General features: G+C 31.2%; 1 protein-coding gene across 1 annotated transcript in view; it reads left to right on the top strand.

The window, feature by feature from the left end:
• Window positions 1–22099, top strand: part of LOC123654485 (putative uncharacterized protein DDB_G0286901) — a 130064-nt gene that overhangs the window by 48214 nt on the left and 59751 nt on the right. The window contains exon 2 of the mRNA XM_045590385.1: window positions 1476–1671. Within this exon, the coding sequence (XP_045446341.1) occupies window positions 1476–1671 (196 nt within the window). The remainder of the gene's footprint in view (window positions 1–1475; window positions 1672–22099) is intronic.

Raw genomic sequence — 22099 nt, 5'->3', positions numbered from 1 at the left:
AATAATAAAAATATGTTTATAAGCCACGTCAAAAATATATTACGTTTTATAGGTACATGAACATTAGAAATTGGAACTTTTTGGTAGTACAGTATAGACTATAGTCTATAGAGTAATCAAGTCGAGAGTAGTATTTAGTTAGTTCTTTGTAGAAGTATACGTAGTTCGTTGTTACTAAAGAATCAACATTATCTGCAGTTTTCTTTTATCGAAAAAAAAAGTTTAACACAGTATAAATAAAAAATCGATAAAATCAAAATTGTGAAATATTTTGCTGTGCGAATTTATTTCAAAATTTGGCGTACCTATTTATTATTTTGCTTTAAAAAATGAGCAGAGTTTTTATTAACATCAATCTGTATCCAACGATAATCCGTTTATACATAAATTTTAAGCGTTTCAGTTTTTTTTTCGACGTATGAAAAACGCATTCAATTTTCATAGCACATTTTTATTAATACATAAATATACTATACCTGTGTAAAAATAGAATATACTGTTATCTAGATGAAGATGAAAAAGAAGTAAATGAAAAATACATAACTATCAAACGTTTCTATTTTATAAGTATACAGAAAATTAAAGCATATTTTAAGTAAAAAGTGTAATCTAACTACTATATAATTGAATGGTGCAACGGAGGTAATACAAAATAAGCAAATGTTTGTCCGTCAGTAATTGCTAAGAGCAGGGTAAAGTGCAAGTTACGAAACATGAAATACCGAAGGAGTCGGGTCAAGGCAATTCGCAAATATCGTGCACTATTCGCATTGCTATTTAAATCAATTCCTTCCTTATAGTGAAAAAAATTATCTGATACGATATGATTCATCTTGGTGCTTGTCAACATCCCACTGTTCACACAAATAAAGGATTAGGGATTTTAGGTCTATTTTCTATTAATTAATTAAATAACGTAAATAAATCTGTGACTCGTTTTTAATTATCTGTGTTAATATTAAACTTAAAAGTGTGAATTTTGCTACGGTTACACACGCTTTACTACTTCGAAGTAACATATGTTATACAGTAACGTATGTTACTGTATAACATATGAAATCTAATACACTAACGTTATTATGTAGGTACAGTAAATGTGTTTTGTAGTACCTACCACGTGAAGTTACGCATCGATTGTTTTCTCGTGACATAATGATAGGTAATATGTTGTTTCTTGCATGTAGTGGACGCCATTTAATAAAGCAATCTGATCAGAGTCAGGGTTAAAACAGATTTGCAAATATAAAAATAACGTAAACAAAAAATTGTATATTAGCTCTTTTGTTCTCTACGTAACGTAAGCACGTGTTAATCCTCATCATTATCTGAACACAATCTCACTTAAACTTTTCACTACTTTAAATTTGTTATTCAGTGCCTACTTTTGTTATTTTTCAAGGATTAAATAGACTACATCAACTTTACATAACTGTACCTACAGTTCTCCGTAAATACCAATTTTATTTGTGTTTCAGAGCTTCCTAGCAGCAAATGCGAAATGTTGGTGGGCGGGAGCGCTTGCAGCAGCGACGGCAGAGCTGCGTTATGCCGGCTACGTGTCGCCAGGTGTCCTCCTCGTGGCGGGGGCCCCTCGCGCGTTAGAAACTGTTAGGGGGGCCTACTCCCGCTCTGTTTTAAAACCACCACCTACTTATCTCATTTGCGGTCTTGGTAAGTCTATTATTGCATTATTTTGAAATCGTTTTATTATAGTTATACGACTACCTATTTTTTATTTTTTGGAAAGATGACCTGACCTTAAAATAATAAACTATACTAACTACTATATAAGTAAAATTGAAGTGTCTGTCTGTCTGTGCTTTCAAAATAACTTTAAGATCTTAAACACAAGCTAATTATTTTAAAATTTTTGTCTGTTTGTCTTTCTGTTTGTCACTGTTGTGTGAGGATTTTCACTAGGAAATAGAGGTGGTTGTTGAGCAACATATATGTTTTCTAACATAACGTTTTCTATTAAATACGCCATTTTTTGCGAGCAAATATTTACATCTATACTAATATTATAAAGACGAAAAATTTGTTTGTATGTTTACGTGCTAATCCCAAGAACTTCTAGTTCGAATTGAAAAATGCTTTTTGTGCTGGATATCTATGTATCGAGGATGGCTATAAGCTATTGTTTGTTCTTGTTCCTCAAATCAACAAGGAAGAGACCTCGGTGTACTGCTAGTTTTAAATAAAATTTGATATTACTATATGTGTAAATAATTTAAGAACTTGTTTGTAGTTCTGTATAAAGTATGTATTTACCATTATATAGGCTTCATACTTATTACGATTCATATAGGCTTTGTTCACATTTGTCGTTTTTAGTAAGGGTGGAAACAGGAGTATCCGCGAGGCATAATCCGTAGTCGAATACCTAAAAAAATTTGAAGAGGATAAAAACATTGTCGTGACAGTGATTTAGCGCTAAGTTACCGCTTAAAGAGGTTTTGCGGGAGACAGATCCAGTAGATTGTTTTTAACCCCTTTCAAGCCTTCCTGAAAAGCTAATCGCCTTAATATTTTTCGATCACGATTTTTGATATAGTCAATAAAATGTTCTTGTTATCTATAAAAATTTAATAAATTATTCGTCCAAATAACATAATCTCAATAACAATTGCTTTTAAAAAGTTATCCTAAGGTCGATCTGAAAATAAAATTGCATTAGTCATTGTGTGTTACAATTTCGATGTTTAATTTAAATATTGCAAAAAAACCATTACTTTGAATGTACGATAAACTCGTTAAGGTCAAGTTCGACAAGTTACAAGCCCCAGTATTCTCACGATTCACAAACAAAGCTTAATTTACACATCGTATTATCCTACGCCCGGCCCACGGCCTTGCAAGGACAATCTATATTAAATTAATTCATACTTGTGTATATGTCACGCAGATAAATGTATAAATATAATATGTTTTTGTATATTTCTTTTTGACTAGATTTTAAGATACAAAATATATGAGAATTCAATTGAACCAAATTTAGTAGACACTAATATATATATACCTATTGAGCATATTGTTGCGCATTATAAAATAACTTGTACGAGTATGTACCCATCGTTAAAGTTACACAAGCAACAAGGCACAAGTTCTTGCTTACTTCAGGTGTTATGTATCTACACGTACACAGAATTACTTTACTACGTTAGAAGTTAAGTAAGAAGTAAAATTAATGTATTTATTGGTCACAATGTTTGAGACAAATTTTTAAGCACTGGTGACAACTTTTCCGCCATTGTGCAAGTAACCTTTAGTATGGTATAGGTAATATATTAGTTGGGTGACGATTCATGATGTTTTATCAATTTAATCGTACTTAGTAAACAATAATTAGGCTTATTAGTACGAGTATATATATGTTTATTTCATGTTACTTATAAATTAATTAAAAACATGTTTTAGTGGGTAGTAATATATTTTTAAAACTTTTGTACCTTTGTAGTTGGATTTACTATCACAATTGTTTATCAATATATTAGATAATCTTGAAAAACCTTCAAAAACAAGAAGTATTAAGGTCTATTTCAGTGCCAACTTTAGTTGAAGGTTACAACAGCTTTGGCTTTCGAAATCAGGACAATGGCCGACAATACTAGCGTTATGGTGTACATGTGGGTACGTTATGTTTGACTCATAAAGTTAACCTGAATTTTACGTTGTTATTGCAAATTGAAAGTCGTAAATAACTAACATTGACACCAGACGTGCACTGTAAGCCACTTTGAAGTATTCGTTTAACAAATACAAGGTTTTGAAAATAAGAAAGAGAATTAAGGCTACGTTTCCGAGAATATGCTTTAGAAAACTTATTTGTTGTTCTTAAAACCTAAAGTTCGAGAATATGGAAAAGTTATAATTTTTTAATTAGTCCATTAAGTATAAAAATACTTATTTCTATAACCGCTATAAGCATTTTCACAATATTAAAATATATAAAAATAACGTAGAATGATATGAAACCTATGTTCTTCTATACGCGTACATATGTTAACCTAATTTATTTAGCCTAATTCAAATAGTACTAATATTGTAATGTTCAAAAAAATATGTATATTCAATTTTGGCTACGGTGAGTTCACATTCATGTTTATTATTATTTAAAAAATATATCAGGTAGTCGATGAAAACACAGCTAACAACAGTTAAACAATTCCAAAAAGGTTTTAACAAATGGTCTGGCGGAAACGACTCGCAACCGCGATGTCGTATTGTGTACTGCTACGAGTTTTCAAATAAATCTCGCTTTAGAGTTCACAACCCCGCTGTCGGGTTACGACTTCTATTACGATTGTGGTAATATTTTAAACTGAACTGAATTTCAAATGGGTCTTTGAACTATGTCTATAAATTTAAAAATGGAAATCCAACGAGTATATACACTTATATAGTGTTACAAGACAGAAAGACTAAGGTCATACTTACACAACTTTTGGTAGCATTTTTGTTTTGGTTATTGTATCGTACATTGTTTTTACACATTGATGTAATTTAAATAAAGAATATTTAGTGTATATTACGGTTACGTCATGCTGTGCGGTTACAGCAATGAAGAATATAGCCACCCCCTCTCTTCCTGTGGGTGTCGTAAGAGGCGACTAAGGGATAACACAGTTCCACTACCACCTTGGAACTCAAAAAGCTGATCATCCAACTGCTGGCTTTGAAATACACAGGTCGAAGACGGACAGCAGCGTCTTCTGTGTGACAAAGTCAGCCCTGCGGTCACCAACCCGCCTGCCTAGCGTTGTGACTATGGGCAACACACAAGAGGTCACGCCATTTTTGGCGCGAACTTGTGGAGGTGGCAAAAATGTTGCTTGTTGAAAAACGCCATTGGATTGGATTGGATATTTTTTTTCACCTTTGTTTTCTAATTATAATAAAACAAGACTACACTTTAATGGTCATACATTAAGTTTACTATTAATGTTATAAATCGTACCAGAATATTTTATCCTTTTTAAGAAAGTTAAAAAAAGCTGATCAATCTCTCATCAAGATCGAACAAACGAAATACTGTGCAATTTTATAACAATAGTGAATATATTCTACGTCTAGAGAGCAAAATCTATTTTCACATATACATCCGGATTGCTGATTCAAACAGTGATAAATGTAATCAATTCTCAAACGATAACCTACGGCAACGTGTGACGTATCTGAAATTGATCGCCATTGTATCTATAATACGAGGTATTAAAAACAATACTTGAGGAATATCTGTATAGTTTACTTTGAGTGAATAAGGATTACGTTTAAAGCCTTTAGAATTAGAAATGAGGCCATCATATATATATATATATATATATATATATATATATATATATATATATATATATATATATATTGTTACGGACACAAAGAAACTAGCACCATCTAGCGGCAACCATTGAAACCACGCAAAGACAGAGACCGCATGAAACTCTCTACTCAATACTAGATGGCGTTAGAGGAGCAACTGTGGAACTATATAGAAGTATAGTCTCGAAAACCGGGTACATGCGCGAACTATATACATATTGAGTATATTGTTGCGCATTATAAAATAACTTGTACGAGTATGGACCCATCGTCAAAGTAAGGCACAAGTTCTTGCTTACTTCAGATGTAATGTATCTACACGTAAACAGAATTACTTTACTACGTTAGAAGTTAAGTAAGTTGTAAAATTAATGTATTTATTGGTCACAATGTTTGAGACAAAATTTTAAGCACTGGTGACAACTTTTCCGCCATTGTGCAAGTAACCTTTAGTATGGTATAGGTAATATATTAGTTGGGTGACGATTCATGATGTTTTATCAATTTAATCGTACTTAGTAAACAATAATTAGGCTTATTAGTACGAGTATATATATGTTTATTTCATGTTACTTATAAATTAATTAAAAACATGTTTTAGTGGGTAGTAATGTATTTTTAAAACTTTTGTACCTTTGTAGTTGGATTTACTATCACAATTGTTTATCAATATATTAGATAATCTTGAAAAACCTTCAAAAACAAGAAGTATTAAGGTCTATTTCAGTGCCAACTTTAGTTGAAGGTTACAACAGCTTTGGCTTTCGAAATCAGGACAATGGCCGACAATACTAGCGTTATGGTGTACATGTGGGTACGTTATGTTTGACTCATAAAGTTAACCTGAATTTTACGTTGTTATTGCAAATTGAAAGTCGTAAATAACTAACATTGACACCAGACGTGCACTGTAAGCCACTTTGAAGTATTTGTTTAACAAATACAAGGTTTTGAACATAAGAATGAGAATTAAGGCTACGTTTCCAAGAATTACGCTTTAGAAAACTTATTTGTTGTTCTTAAAACCTAAAGTTCGAGAATATGGTAAAGTTATGATTTTTTAATTAGTCCATTAAGTATAAAAATACTTATTTCTATAACCGTTATAAGCATTTTCACAATATTAAAATATACAAAAATAACGTAGAATGATATGAAACCTATGTTCTTCTATACGCGTGCGTATGTTAACGTAATTTATTTAGCCTAATTCAAATAGTACTAATATTGTAATGTACAAAAAAATATGTATATTCAATTTTGGCTACGGTGAGTTCACATTCATGTTTATTATTATTTAAAAAATATATCAGGTAGTCGATGAGAACACAGCTAACAACAGTTAAACAATTCCATAAAGGTTTTAACAAATGGTCTGGCGGAAACGACTCGCAACCGCGATGTCGTATTGTGTACTGCTACGAGTTTTCAAATAAATCTCGCTTTAGAGTTCACAACCCCGCTGTCGGGTTACGACTTCTATTACGATTATGGTAATATTTTAAAATGAACTGAATTTCAAATGGGTCTTTGAACTATGTCTATAAATTTAAAAATGGAAACCAATAGATATAGTGTTACAAGAAGAGAAATAGATATAGTGTTACAAGACAGAAAGACTAAGGTGGTCATACTTACAAAACTTTTGGTAGTATCATTGTTTTGGTTATTGTATCGTACATTGTTTTTACACATTGATGTAATTTAAATAAAGAATATTTTGTGTATATTACGTTTACGTCATGCTGTGCGGTTACAGCAATGAAGAATATAGCCACCCCCTCTCTTCCTGTGGGTGTCGTAAGAGGCGACTTAGGGATAACACAGTTCCACTACCACCTTGGAACTCAAAAAGCCGACCGATGGCGGGATAACCATCCAACTGCTGGCTTTGAAATACACAGGCCGAAGACGGGCAGCAGCGTCTTCTGTGTGACAAAGTCAGCCCTGCGGTTACCAACCCGCCTGCCTAGCGTGGTGATTATGGGCAACACACATGAGTTCACGCCATTTTTGGCGCGAACTTGTGGAGGCCTATGTCCAGCAGTGGACTGCGATTGGCTGAAGTGATGAGTGATGACAGTTACGTTACTGAAATAACATTTAAAACTGGATTTCTCTTTTTATAAAATCCTAAATACTTAAGATTATAATCCCCTCTGTATACGTCTTGCCAGTCACCCGACATCGATAAATTTATAAACATCAAGAGTTGATCGGATATTCTCACAGTTAAAGAAATTTCACTTGTGTTCGATCAGCTGTTTTTAATATTCAAACTACTTGTTTTATATATTCTTTAATGCGAAGCGGAACTGCATAACTTTGAACTGGTTATAAATATTACTGAATTACTTTCTTCGATACTAAGGGCCGGTTCGTGATGTTTTACACGAGCCCACAATGCGTGTAATTATAATGGCGAAAGAAATATTTCTTTTAAAGAAATTTCGATAAAATGGAAAGGGTTAAAAATTTCGTACGATTTCGTTTCGTAGAAATTGTACCAAGCACGAGTAAAGGTCTGAAACAATTGTATTTTGCTTCGATGCAGAATGTTTATTTACATTTTTAACTTTGATTCTCTCGTGCTAAAACAAACTTCATTATAATGCAACGCCATAAAAAATGCGTAATCCGCCAATCCGCATTAGAGTGGGGTGGTGGATTAAGCTCTAATTCTTCTCCTACATGGGGAAAGAGGCCTATGCCCAGCGATGGGATATTACAGGATGAAGCGTATAAAAATATGCTTAACAAATACATTTTGCTGTATTCACGTACTACTTACTAATTTCAATTTAAATTTCTTTAATGAAAAGCTTAAGATATTTTTTAACTTTATCAGAACATTATATCTATTTCAACTGTTTTATTTATTTATACCAAATATAAAGTCAACCACATTTTATACTATCGATTTTCCGATTAACTTGCATATTTATATATGGCAAATATATACTTAAATGCTTATAAAATATTTCACGACTATCTTAAATCTGTCAACTCATGTGGGCACGAGTGAAGATATCATAATCGAAGCATTATTTCTAGCTTCAGACTACAGTGTGTGCTATTCATAAAATGTTACATCTCAGTTGGCTAACGTGCTCGCCCACAATCGATTTATATCAGATATAATATTGGATTCAATTTATCTAAAGACAGATTAGAACGGTGAGGAACAGGTTCCATTCCAGCTATCAGTAATTCAGTATGCATAGTAGCGTGTGCTACGAACTAACCAAGGTTTCATACTAGTACATGGCCAGTATCTTTAACCAAATAAAATCTTTATAACTTAACTAATAAAGGCCATTGTGGCTTATTATATAAGTTCTACAGTTGGATTCCAGTATCGCGTGCGTAGTGAACCTAAATAATTTCTATTTCATAATACAGTAACACCTTTCGTCGGCTTCTGTAGGAGATTTATAATTATATTTTCGCAGTTCGAGTAAACAGAATGTGACAGTATTTCTACTTGAATTTTATTGAGTATCAAAGGTATTGCTGAATACTTTATGGGCGATAAACATATACTTAACGACTTTACAGTTGCATTCAATTTGTACATGTGTGTCATTTTATGTATTAAGTAAGCTGCATATATCTACATATTTATGAGTTTTGATATAATACGATTTTACACGCGATTTATTAATTTGGTTATTTTTTTGTTTTTGATTAATTGAAATTGTTCAGTGTCAACTCAACATCTTTAAGATATTTTTTATTCTAAGTTAAATGCAGCCTCATTTTATTTTAAAACATAAATTTAATTTACTGTCCTTTCTTACTTTCTTTTTAATTTTGATTTGTAGTATGTGTGTGAAATGTGGTCTGGATTAATTACTGAACAATTTCATTGATATTTTTCTTATATGAAACACACTTAAATAAACTCTCGACCGAAATACTCGAGTTTCGTTAGTTATAATAATGTTGAGATGTGCGGCTTTGGAAGATGAAAATTTGTCAAAAATGTTGCTTGTTGAAAAACGTCCTTGGATTGGATTGGATTATTTTTCTCTTTTATTATCTAATTATAATAAAACAAGACTACACTTTATTGGTCATACATTAAGTTTACTATTAATGTTATAAATCGTACCAGAATATTTTATCCTTTTTAAGAAAGGTAAAAAAAGCTGATCAATCTCTCATCAAGATCGAACAGACGAAATACTCTGCAATTTTATATCAATAGTGAATATATTCTACGTCTAGAAAGCAAAATCTATTTTCACATATACATCCGGATTGCTGATTCAAACAGTGATAAATGTAATCAATTCTCAAAAGATAACCTACGGCAACGTGTGACGTATCTGAAATTGATCGCCATTGTATCTATAATACGAGGTATTAAAAACAATACTTGAGGAATATCTGTATAGTTTACTTTGAGTGAATAAGGATTACGTTTAAAGTCTTTAGAATTAGAAATGAGGCCATCATATATATATATATATGATGGCCTCATTTCTATATCATTTCATTTCTATATATATATAAAGTAACCGACATAGTTGAAGTGGCAGTGGGCTGGCCATTTATGTCGTAGGACCGATGGCCGTTGGAGCATACGTGTCCTAGAGTGGAGACCGCGTCTTGGCAAACGCAGTGTGGAACGTCCTCCGGCCCGCAGAACCGACGATCTCAGTAAGATTGCTGGTGTAGGCTGGATGAGGGTTGCGGATAACTGTGATGTCTGGCGCGAACTTGGGGAGGCCTATGTCCAGCAGTGCACTGCAATAGACACAAGTGACTTTTAACGCCAGGTCTTATTAATCTATCGACATATCTCTCATTTCGTTAAGTAGGGATAGAATTTTGATACAATTTGATTGAAGTTACTACAAAAAAATTATCTTCTGTAATGATTATAATAATAACTTTAAAGTTTTTAAAGTAACACATATCGTATTCTTTTGAAATGATTTTGAATAATATAAGTTGTAAAAAATATTTTTTAATGTTAAAGAAACACAAACCGTTCAGCTCTTTTTTTATAATCCACATAAATAAAAAATAAATCGACAAAATGAATAAACGCGCATAAATCTTGAACACCTGCACTAAATTGGATAATTCTAATCTAAAGTCTTTTTTGTTAGTACATGGTTTCATTTAGAAGAAAAATTTGAAAAAAAGATTGATCCCCTTTTCACAACAAAATGGCGGCACGAAGTTCCCTGTGTCAACTATTTTAATATATACTTTGAAATTTACATAGATATCATAATCCCCCTTGCAGTTAGTTATATAACTGTCACATAGACTCTATAAAACTTTCACAAATAGGAAATTAAATACGTTCATTATAACTGTGGCAATTTCTAGTCACAGGTAATTTGATACCTAAATTTATCTAATTATAACTAACTTAACTGGTCTATAGAAGGGAAGTAATAGGCTATATATTTTATTTATTTATAATTTCTTGCACGCCGCAACTACGCAATATAAGTTAAACATAGTTTTAAAACGGTGCATTACACGAGCGGATTTTTGGCTGTTTAGCCATTTTTCAAGACAAGCCAAATATGGATCACTTGATAGATTATATATCTATCGCAACTTTTGTTTTCCTATTATTGAAAAATGTATATATGTTAGATCACCAGTCGATGTCTGCGTTTAAAAGTTATGAAATAAAATGAATACTGAATATAAATAAGTATATAATATAAAATTCTCGTGTCGCGGTATTTGTAGTTAAATTCCTCCGAAACGGCTTGACCGATTCTCATGAAATTTTGTGTGCATATCGGGTAGGTCTGAGAATCGGCCAACATCTATTTTTCATTCCCCTCAGTTATGGGGGGGGGGGGGGGGGTTGAGAAGATTAATAAAATATATGGCAAATCAGCGTTTTCGGGGTCAGCTAGTATTATATATCATTACATAGTATAAAACAAAGTCGATTCCCGCTGTCTGTATGCTTAGATCTTTAAAACTACGCAAAGGATTTTAATGCGATTTTCATGAGTAAATAGAGTGATTCCAGAGGAAGGTTTTTTAATACATCCATAATATAGTAGATGCTGTGTGGTTATGGCGTCAAAGAATATAGCCACCCCCTCTCTTCCCGTGGGTGTCGTAAGAGGCGACTAAGAAATAACACAGTTTCACTACTACCTTGGAACTAAAAAAACCAGCCGATGGCGGGATAACCATCCAACTACTGGCTTTGAAATACACAGGTCGAAGACGGGCAGCAGCGTCTTTGGCGCGACAAAGCCAGCCCTGCGGTCACCAACCCGCCTGCCTAGCGTGGTGACTATGGGCAAAACACATGAGTTCATGCGATTTTTGGCGTGAACTTGTGGAGGCCTATGTCCAGTAATGGACTGCGAAAGGCTGCTGTGATAATGATGATGTGATGAATATAGTAGAGGAGTACTGATAGTTTTTGCAACCGTGCGAAGCCGGGGTGGGTCGCTAGTATATATATATATATATATATATATATATAAGAGTCAAAAATATTTTTAAACAAATTGGTCTTACTTGTTTTAAAATACGAAAATAAGTATTTTTCAACTTGAATGACTTGAAGTTTAGTCTTCACCACCTTCTTGAAGTTAGTCTGTTTATTTTGTGTTATATCTAAAAGGAAGACATTCGTTACCGTTAATAAAGACATTTAATTACAAAACGGTAAATTCGTGACGACTGTAATAATCGGGTTGTATTTGCATCAGGCTTCCGGGGCTAGAAACGAGTCAGGATGTTAGTGTCTTCTGGGAAAAGTAAGATTGTTTTTAAAATGTAAATTGTGATTCCTGACTAACGGTTGTTTTTACACACGTAACACGTTTCATATGTAAAATTACTATTTCTGCAAAGTATGTTTCTATTAGCGATGTAATTTGTTCACTTATTGTGGAAATATCAGTTAAATAGTATTAAATCGTTTCCACGAAATGAATTTTGCGTCAGTCAAGACTTAAGAAAGATTCATGTTAGAGGGTTGTTAGTTTCATAGTAAAAATAAAATTAAGAATGTAATGGTGTTCTATTACAATTTTATATAGTAATTTTAATCGTTGCCATGTTATAAAATCAATTATATACTTTTAACATTTGTTAAAGAATAAGATACAAAATATATTATTGTTCCGCTGCTTCTGGTGTTGTCGGTGTCTGTTGGCTACGGGAACCTCTTTCCTACAAGTGAGCCGTACGCATGTTTGCCGACCTAGTTGTGGAAAGATTAAAAAAAAAAACATTAAAATATTCTAAATTTAAAAGTAAGAATAAATATTATATTTTGAGTTTTTATCGTTCTTTTTTAATTTCAAATAATTTTTATCATCGTTATTGTCATGATGATGATGATGATGATGTCTATGCCTCCTACTTTGTAATATGTTATAATACCTTAATTGGATTTGCTTATTTATTATTTATAAAATTTTATCACTTACTGTTAGAATCCATAAAAATAACTTAATTTATATTCCTCTATCAATCATCGTTTCCTGTATATGTCACATATGGTGACAAGACGGTATCGCTATGAAATATAAGATATAATTGACACTGTTATTGCTAGGCTTATCGATTGAAGCTATTACGGAAAATCATTTTGCTCCACTTGTATTGTGTCATTTGAAAGACGTAGATGCAACAGTGTACTCTATCTTCTATGGCAGGTTTATAACTTAACCTAAAAAGTCTGTAATAAAGTAATAACCTGCCTTAAATAGTATTAGTTTATTTATTTTACATTAAAACTTTTAAAACAAAATACAATCGTGGGGCCTTAAAAACTGTTCAAAATAAAAATAATATATCACCTCTGTGCCAAATAATAAATAAGTATATTTACATTAAAATGTGACAAAAGCTAATAAATTATTTTAGCGTATTATGTGTATACTGTTATATTATGTTAGGTCTAAAATTTCTGTAGAATTAAGAGCAAATACTAATTAATCAGCATCGTCTTCGGAGCCACAAAGCCAGCCCTGCGGTCACCAACCCGCCTGCCCAGCGTGGTGACTGTGAGCAAAACACATGAGTTCACGCCATTTTTGGCGCGAACTTGTTGAGGCCTATATCCAGCAGTAGACTGCGATAGGCTGCAGTGATGATGATGATAAAATAACACTAATCTACAGTTGGAATTAATAACATATTGCTAGGCTAAAGCCTCGCTTATAATCTATATATTACATGGCGTGTAGATCTCTCCATCTCTTTTGACTTTCTATATTTTTTTATACAAGGTTGGCAAACATGCGTACGTCTCACCTGATGGTAAGCGATTACCATATTCTACTGCCTACAACACCAGTATCATCGCAAACGCGTTGCCAACCCTATCCACACTCCCCCTCAGGAGGTCTGGTCGCCTCACTCACCACAGGAACACAACACTGCTTTAGAGCAGTATTATTTAGTGATCTTCTGTATAGTTGAGGTACTTCTCCAGTCGGGCTGCTCCAGATTTTAAACAGAATATTTTCTGCTGTACCCTGCCTCAGTAACATATAACAAGATTGTACTCGTATATCTATCAATTTGATTAATTTTATATGTTTACATATATATGACATATTTTCAGCAAATAATTTAATTATGTCTGTCGAGATACTTAATATCGAAGCGGTTTCTTAAAATGTAATAGAATTATTTATCCATAAAAATTAAAGTAACAACTTCCGTCTATAAGTCTTTCGTCCTTCACTTCTAAGAAATAAATAAAATAACTTCCTCGTCTAAAATAAGATTATAATTAATCATTAGCATCAAAGAAACCTACGAGAAACACTCTAATAATATAGCATATCCGTGTGACAAAATGATCTATCAGATCGAAAGACGTTCTAGTAACAATGACGTAGATTGGTATCTGTCGTGATAAACTTTGAATGGAAAATGCAGCCATGTTATCGAAAAGCGGTCCCGATTTATAAATCTCGGCGTGAGAATCGAATAAGAATAACCCCGATTATAGATATTCATTGAAGACACGATCAGCAACACTTAATCTTCTATTTTAAGATTTATTACAATTCAGGAAGAATTGTAATATTCTTTTCTGTAATAGTAACATATATTGATTATTTTGTATGATTTTATTTTTGTGTTACCCACACATTAGGAAATTCTAAACGACATGTTTTAAGATTTCTGTTAATATTATGTCGGAAAATAGAACGAAAGTTTTGCACGGCACATACAATCATGTGCCGATATAAGTTACGTGTGTGAAATGGGAACTAGTACTGGTATATCCTCATACGGCGGAAGCGTAAATCAAGCTAGGATGGCGTATAGCGTTCTATAAACTGCGTAAGAAACTTTGCATCGTGTATTTACCGTTAATGTATCCTTATCATTTTTACTTTTTTATAGGTTTGTGTCTGTTTTATGGCATGCGTTACGGTAAGCTGTACCCGTTATATTTATGTAAATTTAATAAAATTCCTAAAAATACACTTAAATGATCGTAAGATAAACACGTAAATACAAAACAACTACAACTACTACTACTACTACTACTACTACTACTACTACTACTACTTTCAAACTAGCTTATTGAATTGTTAGACCTACGAGTATGGTGGCACTTTCAGTTGACAAAACACACAGGTTAATAAGGATTGAAAAAATCTATATTGAAAGTGAGTTTTGATTTTAAACTAGCTACCCCGACAGAATTCGTTCTGTCAAAAGTTAATAGTAAAAAAAAAAAAAAAAAAAAAAATTCTTCCGTGGGCCTTAAGAAACACACAAAAAATAAATAAGCCGAATTGGTCGAGCCATTCTTGAGTTATGCGCTTAGCAACATTAATTTTTATTTATGTAGATATCTAAGCAATCACGATAATATTCAACAAGTATGTAGCAAAAATAGGCCAAGTAACAATGTCGATTAACTAATGCAAGTCGATTATTTAACTCAGTCTAACCATGTTCTTATACCGCAATAACACTAATGAGAGCCGATGTTCGGCCTTGACGGTGATATACTCCGACATCGTGTGGGAAATCTATCAACTAAGGATTTATTACTATGTAATCATACTGCTAATACAATGCTATTTCGCTACACCATTAGTGAGAGTCATTTTGATAAGATACGATAACAATGTGGCTAAGTGAATGCTATTTAAATGATAAATACTTAGACAGGTAGTATTTATTACTTTTGATTCTACGGGACTTACCGCGATTTTCTATGGCGACGTTGCAGACGCCAATGGTAGACGGGATTTCGGTCAATGGTAGCGTCCGCAATGTCGTCGAAATATCGGGAGTTCTAAAATGATAGTTTCGGTCAGTCCCGTAAAATTAAAAGTGTTTATACTAATTGTGAAAATTTAAAAACTTACTGTCAACACTTAATTACTGTCTTAAATAAAAATGATAGACCAAATGACATAACTTCATAAAATATTTATCACCTATGTTCGGTGGACACATCTTTGTCAGGAAAGTATGATTACAAAGACCAAAATATAACTGGTTAACACAAAATTAGACTTTTGTGCCACAATAGGTTATTTACTTACTTTATTTGGTTCTTATTATATAAATGTAATTGTTTTATTTATACGTAACTGAAAGTGTAGTGAGAAAATAACGTATGTTGAAATATATCCGTGTGTAATAAACCGGAAGAATATTTTTGCTTAATCTTTGATACAACTAACTGATATAAGGTATTCTTTCTACGTGAGTTTTTAATTAAAGTTATAATATAAAGTAATACAAGTAAATGATATGACGGTTTTACCCTGTCTTTACTCTGTAGTACTGCTCTGTATATAATTATTACTATACTAGCTGCCCGGACAGACTTCGTTCTGTTAAGAGCCATTTCACAAAAATCGGTAACAATCCGCGAAATTGTAATATTTTGACGTCGTTAATCTCAGTGTTGGATGCAATAATGTAATTTATATTCTTGAAATATAATAGAGCAACTTTTGTTGTAGTCCATATTCAGATCAGAATTTTGATTTATATTATGTGTATAAAATTATCAACCTTTTCATCAGCCTCCTCCCTGGGTAAACGGTCGCAATGTATACTTTGAAGTCCTACTTTTCAATAACCTCTACGTTGAAACCATTTTAAAAAAATATCATAATATGTGGAATATAATTTTGTTGTCCACTATCATAGATTTTTATTCCATTTGTATCTCTATTAAACGTTAAAAAAAATTTAAAGTTACGAATATTTTCCAAATAAGTACAATTTTAAATGCGATATTTCTCTTAGAAAACTAAGAAATTTAAACGAACTATCTTCATCAAAGTAAACTTACATCATTAAGGAATACAAAAAAAATAATTAAAAGATGTAATTATTTTTAATACATTTTATATTAAATAATAAAAAGATAGTATATATTGCCACGCATCAAGCCCGGTAAATCAGTCGAGCGCTAGCGCTCTTAGAGGTAAGGTCCACGCCAAATTCTGCGCAGCCGTCTCTTTCGCTCACACGCGCCAAGCGCCTGTTGTTATAGTGGATAAAACGCATTTGATACTTTCATAATAAAATATAAATAAAATAAACATATTACGAAAATGACTGTAAAATAATATAATGATAATTTCTGTAAACAAATGTATAATTTAATTTTCTTTTATCACACTATCAATACAAATAGGCATTTCAATCTGTTTGTCTTGTTATTTGTTAATTAATATGTTTGTCGGTGTCGATGTCATTAAATGCTTTTTTATTCATATCGTAAATATTAGATTCATTCGTAAACTGAAAAAACTAAATCAATTTAAAAAAATTGTTTCATAAAATTGATTTTTTTAATTTTATTTTAAATTTATTGACTGTTGTTATATAACATACTTGAAATTTTTAACAAATTAATTATGTAAAAAACATTTTATACCATAGTTATAATTTTTATTATACATCAGAAAATGATCACGATGGTCTTTTGGTTGTCACACTATACGTACTAGCACAAAGATCGCGCGGCTCGTACGACTCGCGCGATGCGACCAAATTTACCTAAACTTGCAGAGCGTAAAATTGTGAAATGGCTCTTAATAGTTAATTTATACAAATAAATAAAATTTGAGTGTCTGTTTGTAATATTAAATAACCACTTTTTACTAAAGGAATATGGATGTAAATACGGTACATATACCAAAATAACATTTTTTACAATTTTTGTTTGTCTGTCTGTCTGTCTGTTTGTTCCGGCTAATCTCTGAAACGGCTGGACGGATTTTGACGGGACTTTCACTGGCAGATAGCTGATGTAATAAGGAGTAGCTTAGGCGTATTAGAATATATTATCTTATGTATTATATTGTGTATCGTATATGTGTAAGCGTGTATGTATAATAAGTATAAGTATCATATTATTTGTATATACGTTATATTTTTATTCTCAATATGTGGAGATTGTACACGCTAATTTTGCAACTGTTTTATACTTTTCATGTGTCAGGACTACTGGAAGAGATTCCATCATGGGATAAGTAGTGTCGTTGTACCAGCATTGTTTATAAGAGTTATTTCTCATTGCTATCCTAGTGTTGCAGCAAATACAATTATGCAACTCTTAAACGGAAAGATATCGCGACTCTAGAAATACAATAAATGTTTAACTTTTACTAAAATATTTAAATGTTTTGTTTTCTGTACTATAAAATATAAATAAAAATATTCAGAGCACGAAAAAAGACGTATGGCCTAAATAATGATTTCTCTGTCTCGAGCGAGTGTCAAACTAACTTTAAACTTTTAAATAATGCTTTAGTTATACAAGTTAGTATATTTTCAAGCTTTGTTAACAAATAAATACTATGTAGTGTATAATCAAAAGTGGGCTACCGAATCTGTGCATTGGCATTAAACAAAAAGTTACAATATACTTTTGTTATTTTATCTTTGTTAAGGCATATTAAGTTATATTTTTTTCTTGACTTTTTTTCGTGCCTTAAACACTATGGGCGTATACTGTTTTTATAGCATGTTTTTTTTCTCTCTTTATGTATACACATACACCCCCTCACACTCATACATACATAAATACGTATATACATTTATATAATATATAATAATTATCCCATTTATTTTTAATATAATATATATTTGTATACATATTCATTGAAACATACTATAACCTTCATTGCTTCGAAAAAATAACTATTATGTAAGTCTTGTTATTTTAATATAGAGTACTAGAGTTTTCAGACGTATTAAAAAAAAAATAACTTCACCATTAGTCGGCTATTAATTATGTAAATAGATGCTAAATAAAAACTTAACGATTTTTGTTATTTAAATTGGAATAATTTTAAACATTTGACATAATTACCTGCATAAGGATGTAAGAATGTTGAATCTGTCTAAATTATCGTAACGAATCATAAAAATCGGATTTAAATTAATTCAATATCTACTCGATTAAAATGTACTTAAATTATATGTAACGGTTAAATCACGAAAAAAAAAGAAATCGGAACAAGTGTACTTTTATTTATGTAATAAAATATGTATAAATGTAATGCGTGTAAAATGTATTAATGTATCGACATAAATATATATCAATTCGCTGCATGCTTATTACTTTCACCACGTAACGACCTTCATGGACCTTGCGCGTTACTTGCGCGCACCAAATCTCGCTCTACGAAATATCGCGGATTCACTATTAATTGACCGCAATTATATAATTATTTCTGCAATAATATTATACTAATGATAATGTATTATATAATTTTAATGCACATTCCTAATTATTATAAACAAAGTTAAAATGTAATAATTAAGAAACTTGATATTGGATATATATTAGTACTTTGATTAAATTTCGTAAGTAATTAGAGATTTGTGTTTAATTAAATTAATTTTTAATATGTCGATTAATTAATAATATGATATGAAAATATGTGGAACACAGTTTAGTTATTACTAATGTAAACGAACCTCGCTTATAACTTAGGAAAAATCTATACTTTTGTGAAAGACCCAAAAATTTTTGTTTACATAATTCGTTAATTTAAGGTGTTATGAGAAGTATTTGATTTTTTTTATTGTATACCATAATTATACTAAGTTTACAACAAAATCACTTTAAATAATAATTACTAATGAATACGAACTAATCAAGTAGGTATGTAACTTAAAATACGAATATGAAAATATCTTTTATGGACTTAAATTTTCGTTATAAAAAAGGGCAATCAACTTTAATCATTTTTAACCGACGTCCAAAAAAGGAGGAGAGTTTCTCAACCCGACATTATTTTTTTTTGTTACTTCAGAACTTTGACTGGGTGAACCGATTTTGACAAAAAAAATTAATTGAAAGGTGGTGTGTGTCATTCGGTCCCATTTAAATTTATTTGAGATCTAACAACTACTTTTCGAGTTATATCTAATAATGCGCTTTTACTTGACAATTTTTTCGTCGACCTACGTTGTATTATACCGCATAACTTTTTACTGGGTTTACCGATTTTAATGATTTTTAATTTAATCGAAAGCTGATGTTTATATGTGGTCACATTAAAATTTCATCGAAATCTGATAACAACTTTTTGAGTAATCTTTGACAACGCGTATTTACTTGACTATTTTTTCGTCTACCTACGTTGTATTACTTGTCGATGTAATTGAAGTCGGTTTTTTTCCGTTTGCGAGCAAATACCTTAAAATAGGTACATTAAATATCGTGTATAAATCATGACAGTACGTGACCTTAATGTCATTTAATATATTTTATGTAAAACCAGATTATCTGTGGAACCGGATAATTCAAATCATTATAAACTTTGTTTGATAAATTATTTATTCAGGGCCTGTTTCACCTGTCGTGGATAAGGCTAATTGACGGATGACGGTATCCAACAGATAAAAGTTTTTAATATATTATTCTTTTTTATCATTGAATTCACATCCATTCTAATATTATAAATGTGAATGTCATTTTGTTTGTTGCGTTTTCACGCGAAAACTATTTAACCGATCATCATAAAATTTTGTACACATATTATAAGAGATATTAGAAGTAACATAGGATACTTTATATTTATTTTTTTTTAAGAAAGATAAAATCTACGAATTTTATGGCTTCGATGCGAGCGAAGCCGCGGGTAAAAGCTAGTATATAACCTATCCATGAGATATTCGCAAATTATAATCTAAAAGTTGTAGTTTCTTAATTGAGGCGATACAGGTCCTAATAACAAGTCCCTGTTCGACCTCCTGCTGTTAAAGTCTATTCGTAACTTATGTGCAGGATAAACTTTATCCACAAGCGATTTCTGATCTAGACGCTATAATGTTGTGTTGAATATTGCTTTTCTAATAAACAATCGTCAACTTCCTTAGTTCTTGTACCTACCGCTTATTGTGTTTTTCACGTCACGGTCTGCAAAACAAAAATTAATTATTAAAAAAAACCGACTACGACACATAATCACAATAATATTAAAAGGGAGCTCAAGCTCTACAATTCATTGTGGATTATATTCAGTGTACCGTGTACTATATCATTCGATACTTTCATAAAAATATTTTTTATTGTTTAGTAAAATAAATACAAAAAAAATATTTTAATGTATAATTAATATAATTATAAAAATTATATCTACTAGGGACAAAGTAGTTCTACAAAATACTGATTATACCTACTATCAATCAAATATTATCAGAACCTAAGTAAGCTAATATCAATTGTCTTTGATTAGTACAGTATAGTGCTGTGTAAGGAATGTTAATTAAATCAAAGTGAAAAATTACCGTATTCAAGCACTTTTAAACAGTTCAGTAACTCAGTAATATAAACTTCACTAACAATACATTTAATTTAATGAAATGTAAAATAAAAATTATGAAAAGAAACAAAATATCAAAAGTATCGAAAAAATATGTAAACCATATCACGTACGTACAATTTAAAATAATTTGACATCAAATAATCTTTAAAATTTTGCGCGTCAATACTTTCACATACTCGTATTTTTATCGATAACTAATTTAGGGCTTTTTTATTTACCAATAATTACTGTCCCCTTCTTTCTGCAAAAATAACTTAATATAATTTAAATTTCTTTATTTTTTATTACAGTGAAGTTATTGCGCTATAAAATATCGTATGTAAAGTTGTTACAAATTGTTTCCAATAATCAAGTGTTTTTAGTTAAAAACATGTTTCGTACATATATTTCTACTTTTACTTAATTAATAGGAAAAAAAATCAAACCATTTAATAACAATAAGCATAATAAAATAAATGAAGAGGGTAAAAATACATCGGGATTTTTAATATTTTGATCCGGTATCGTTTTTCATTATGACTATTGACTAGCCAGTTCAATTCCTACCCTTAGTCTGGGAATTATAATTGAATGTTATAGACCTTAGTAACAGTCGACTGTGTAATTAAAAAAGAAAAGGTAAAATGAAAATGAATTTAACTATATATTTATTTATTATAGCTTAAACAATGTTTATTTATTTATTTATTCATAAGTCAACACTAACAAGTATAGTACAAGAACAAATACAAAGTTAATAAAGTAAACATCGGTGTCTAGATAAATGCCTACTTTTTTTCAGGTGTTCCTAAATTACTAAGAATATCGTCAAAATCGAAAGAAGTCAAATTAAAAATTGTCCATTTAGTATAGGTACAGTAATAAATATTCGAGATTAAATTCAGAACTTGTTGTCAAAAACTAAATTATGAAAAGTAAACTCAAAAAAAAAACTGACGTCAAAAACATAACACCGACGTCAATAACATGTTCGGTAACAATTTCATAACTAA

Source organism: Melitaea cinxia, chromosome 6 (assembly GCF_905220565.1).
Source record: "Melitaea cinxia chromosome 6, ilMelCinx1.1, whole genome shotgun sequence".
Lineage (NCBI taxonomy): Eukaryota > Metazoa > Arthropoda > Insecta > Lepidoptera > Nymphalidae > Melitaea > Melitaea cinxia.
This window is presented reverse-complemented; position numbering and strand designations above follow the sequence as displayed.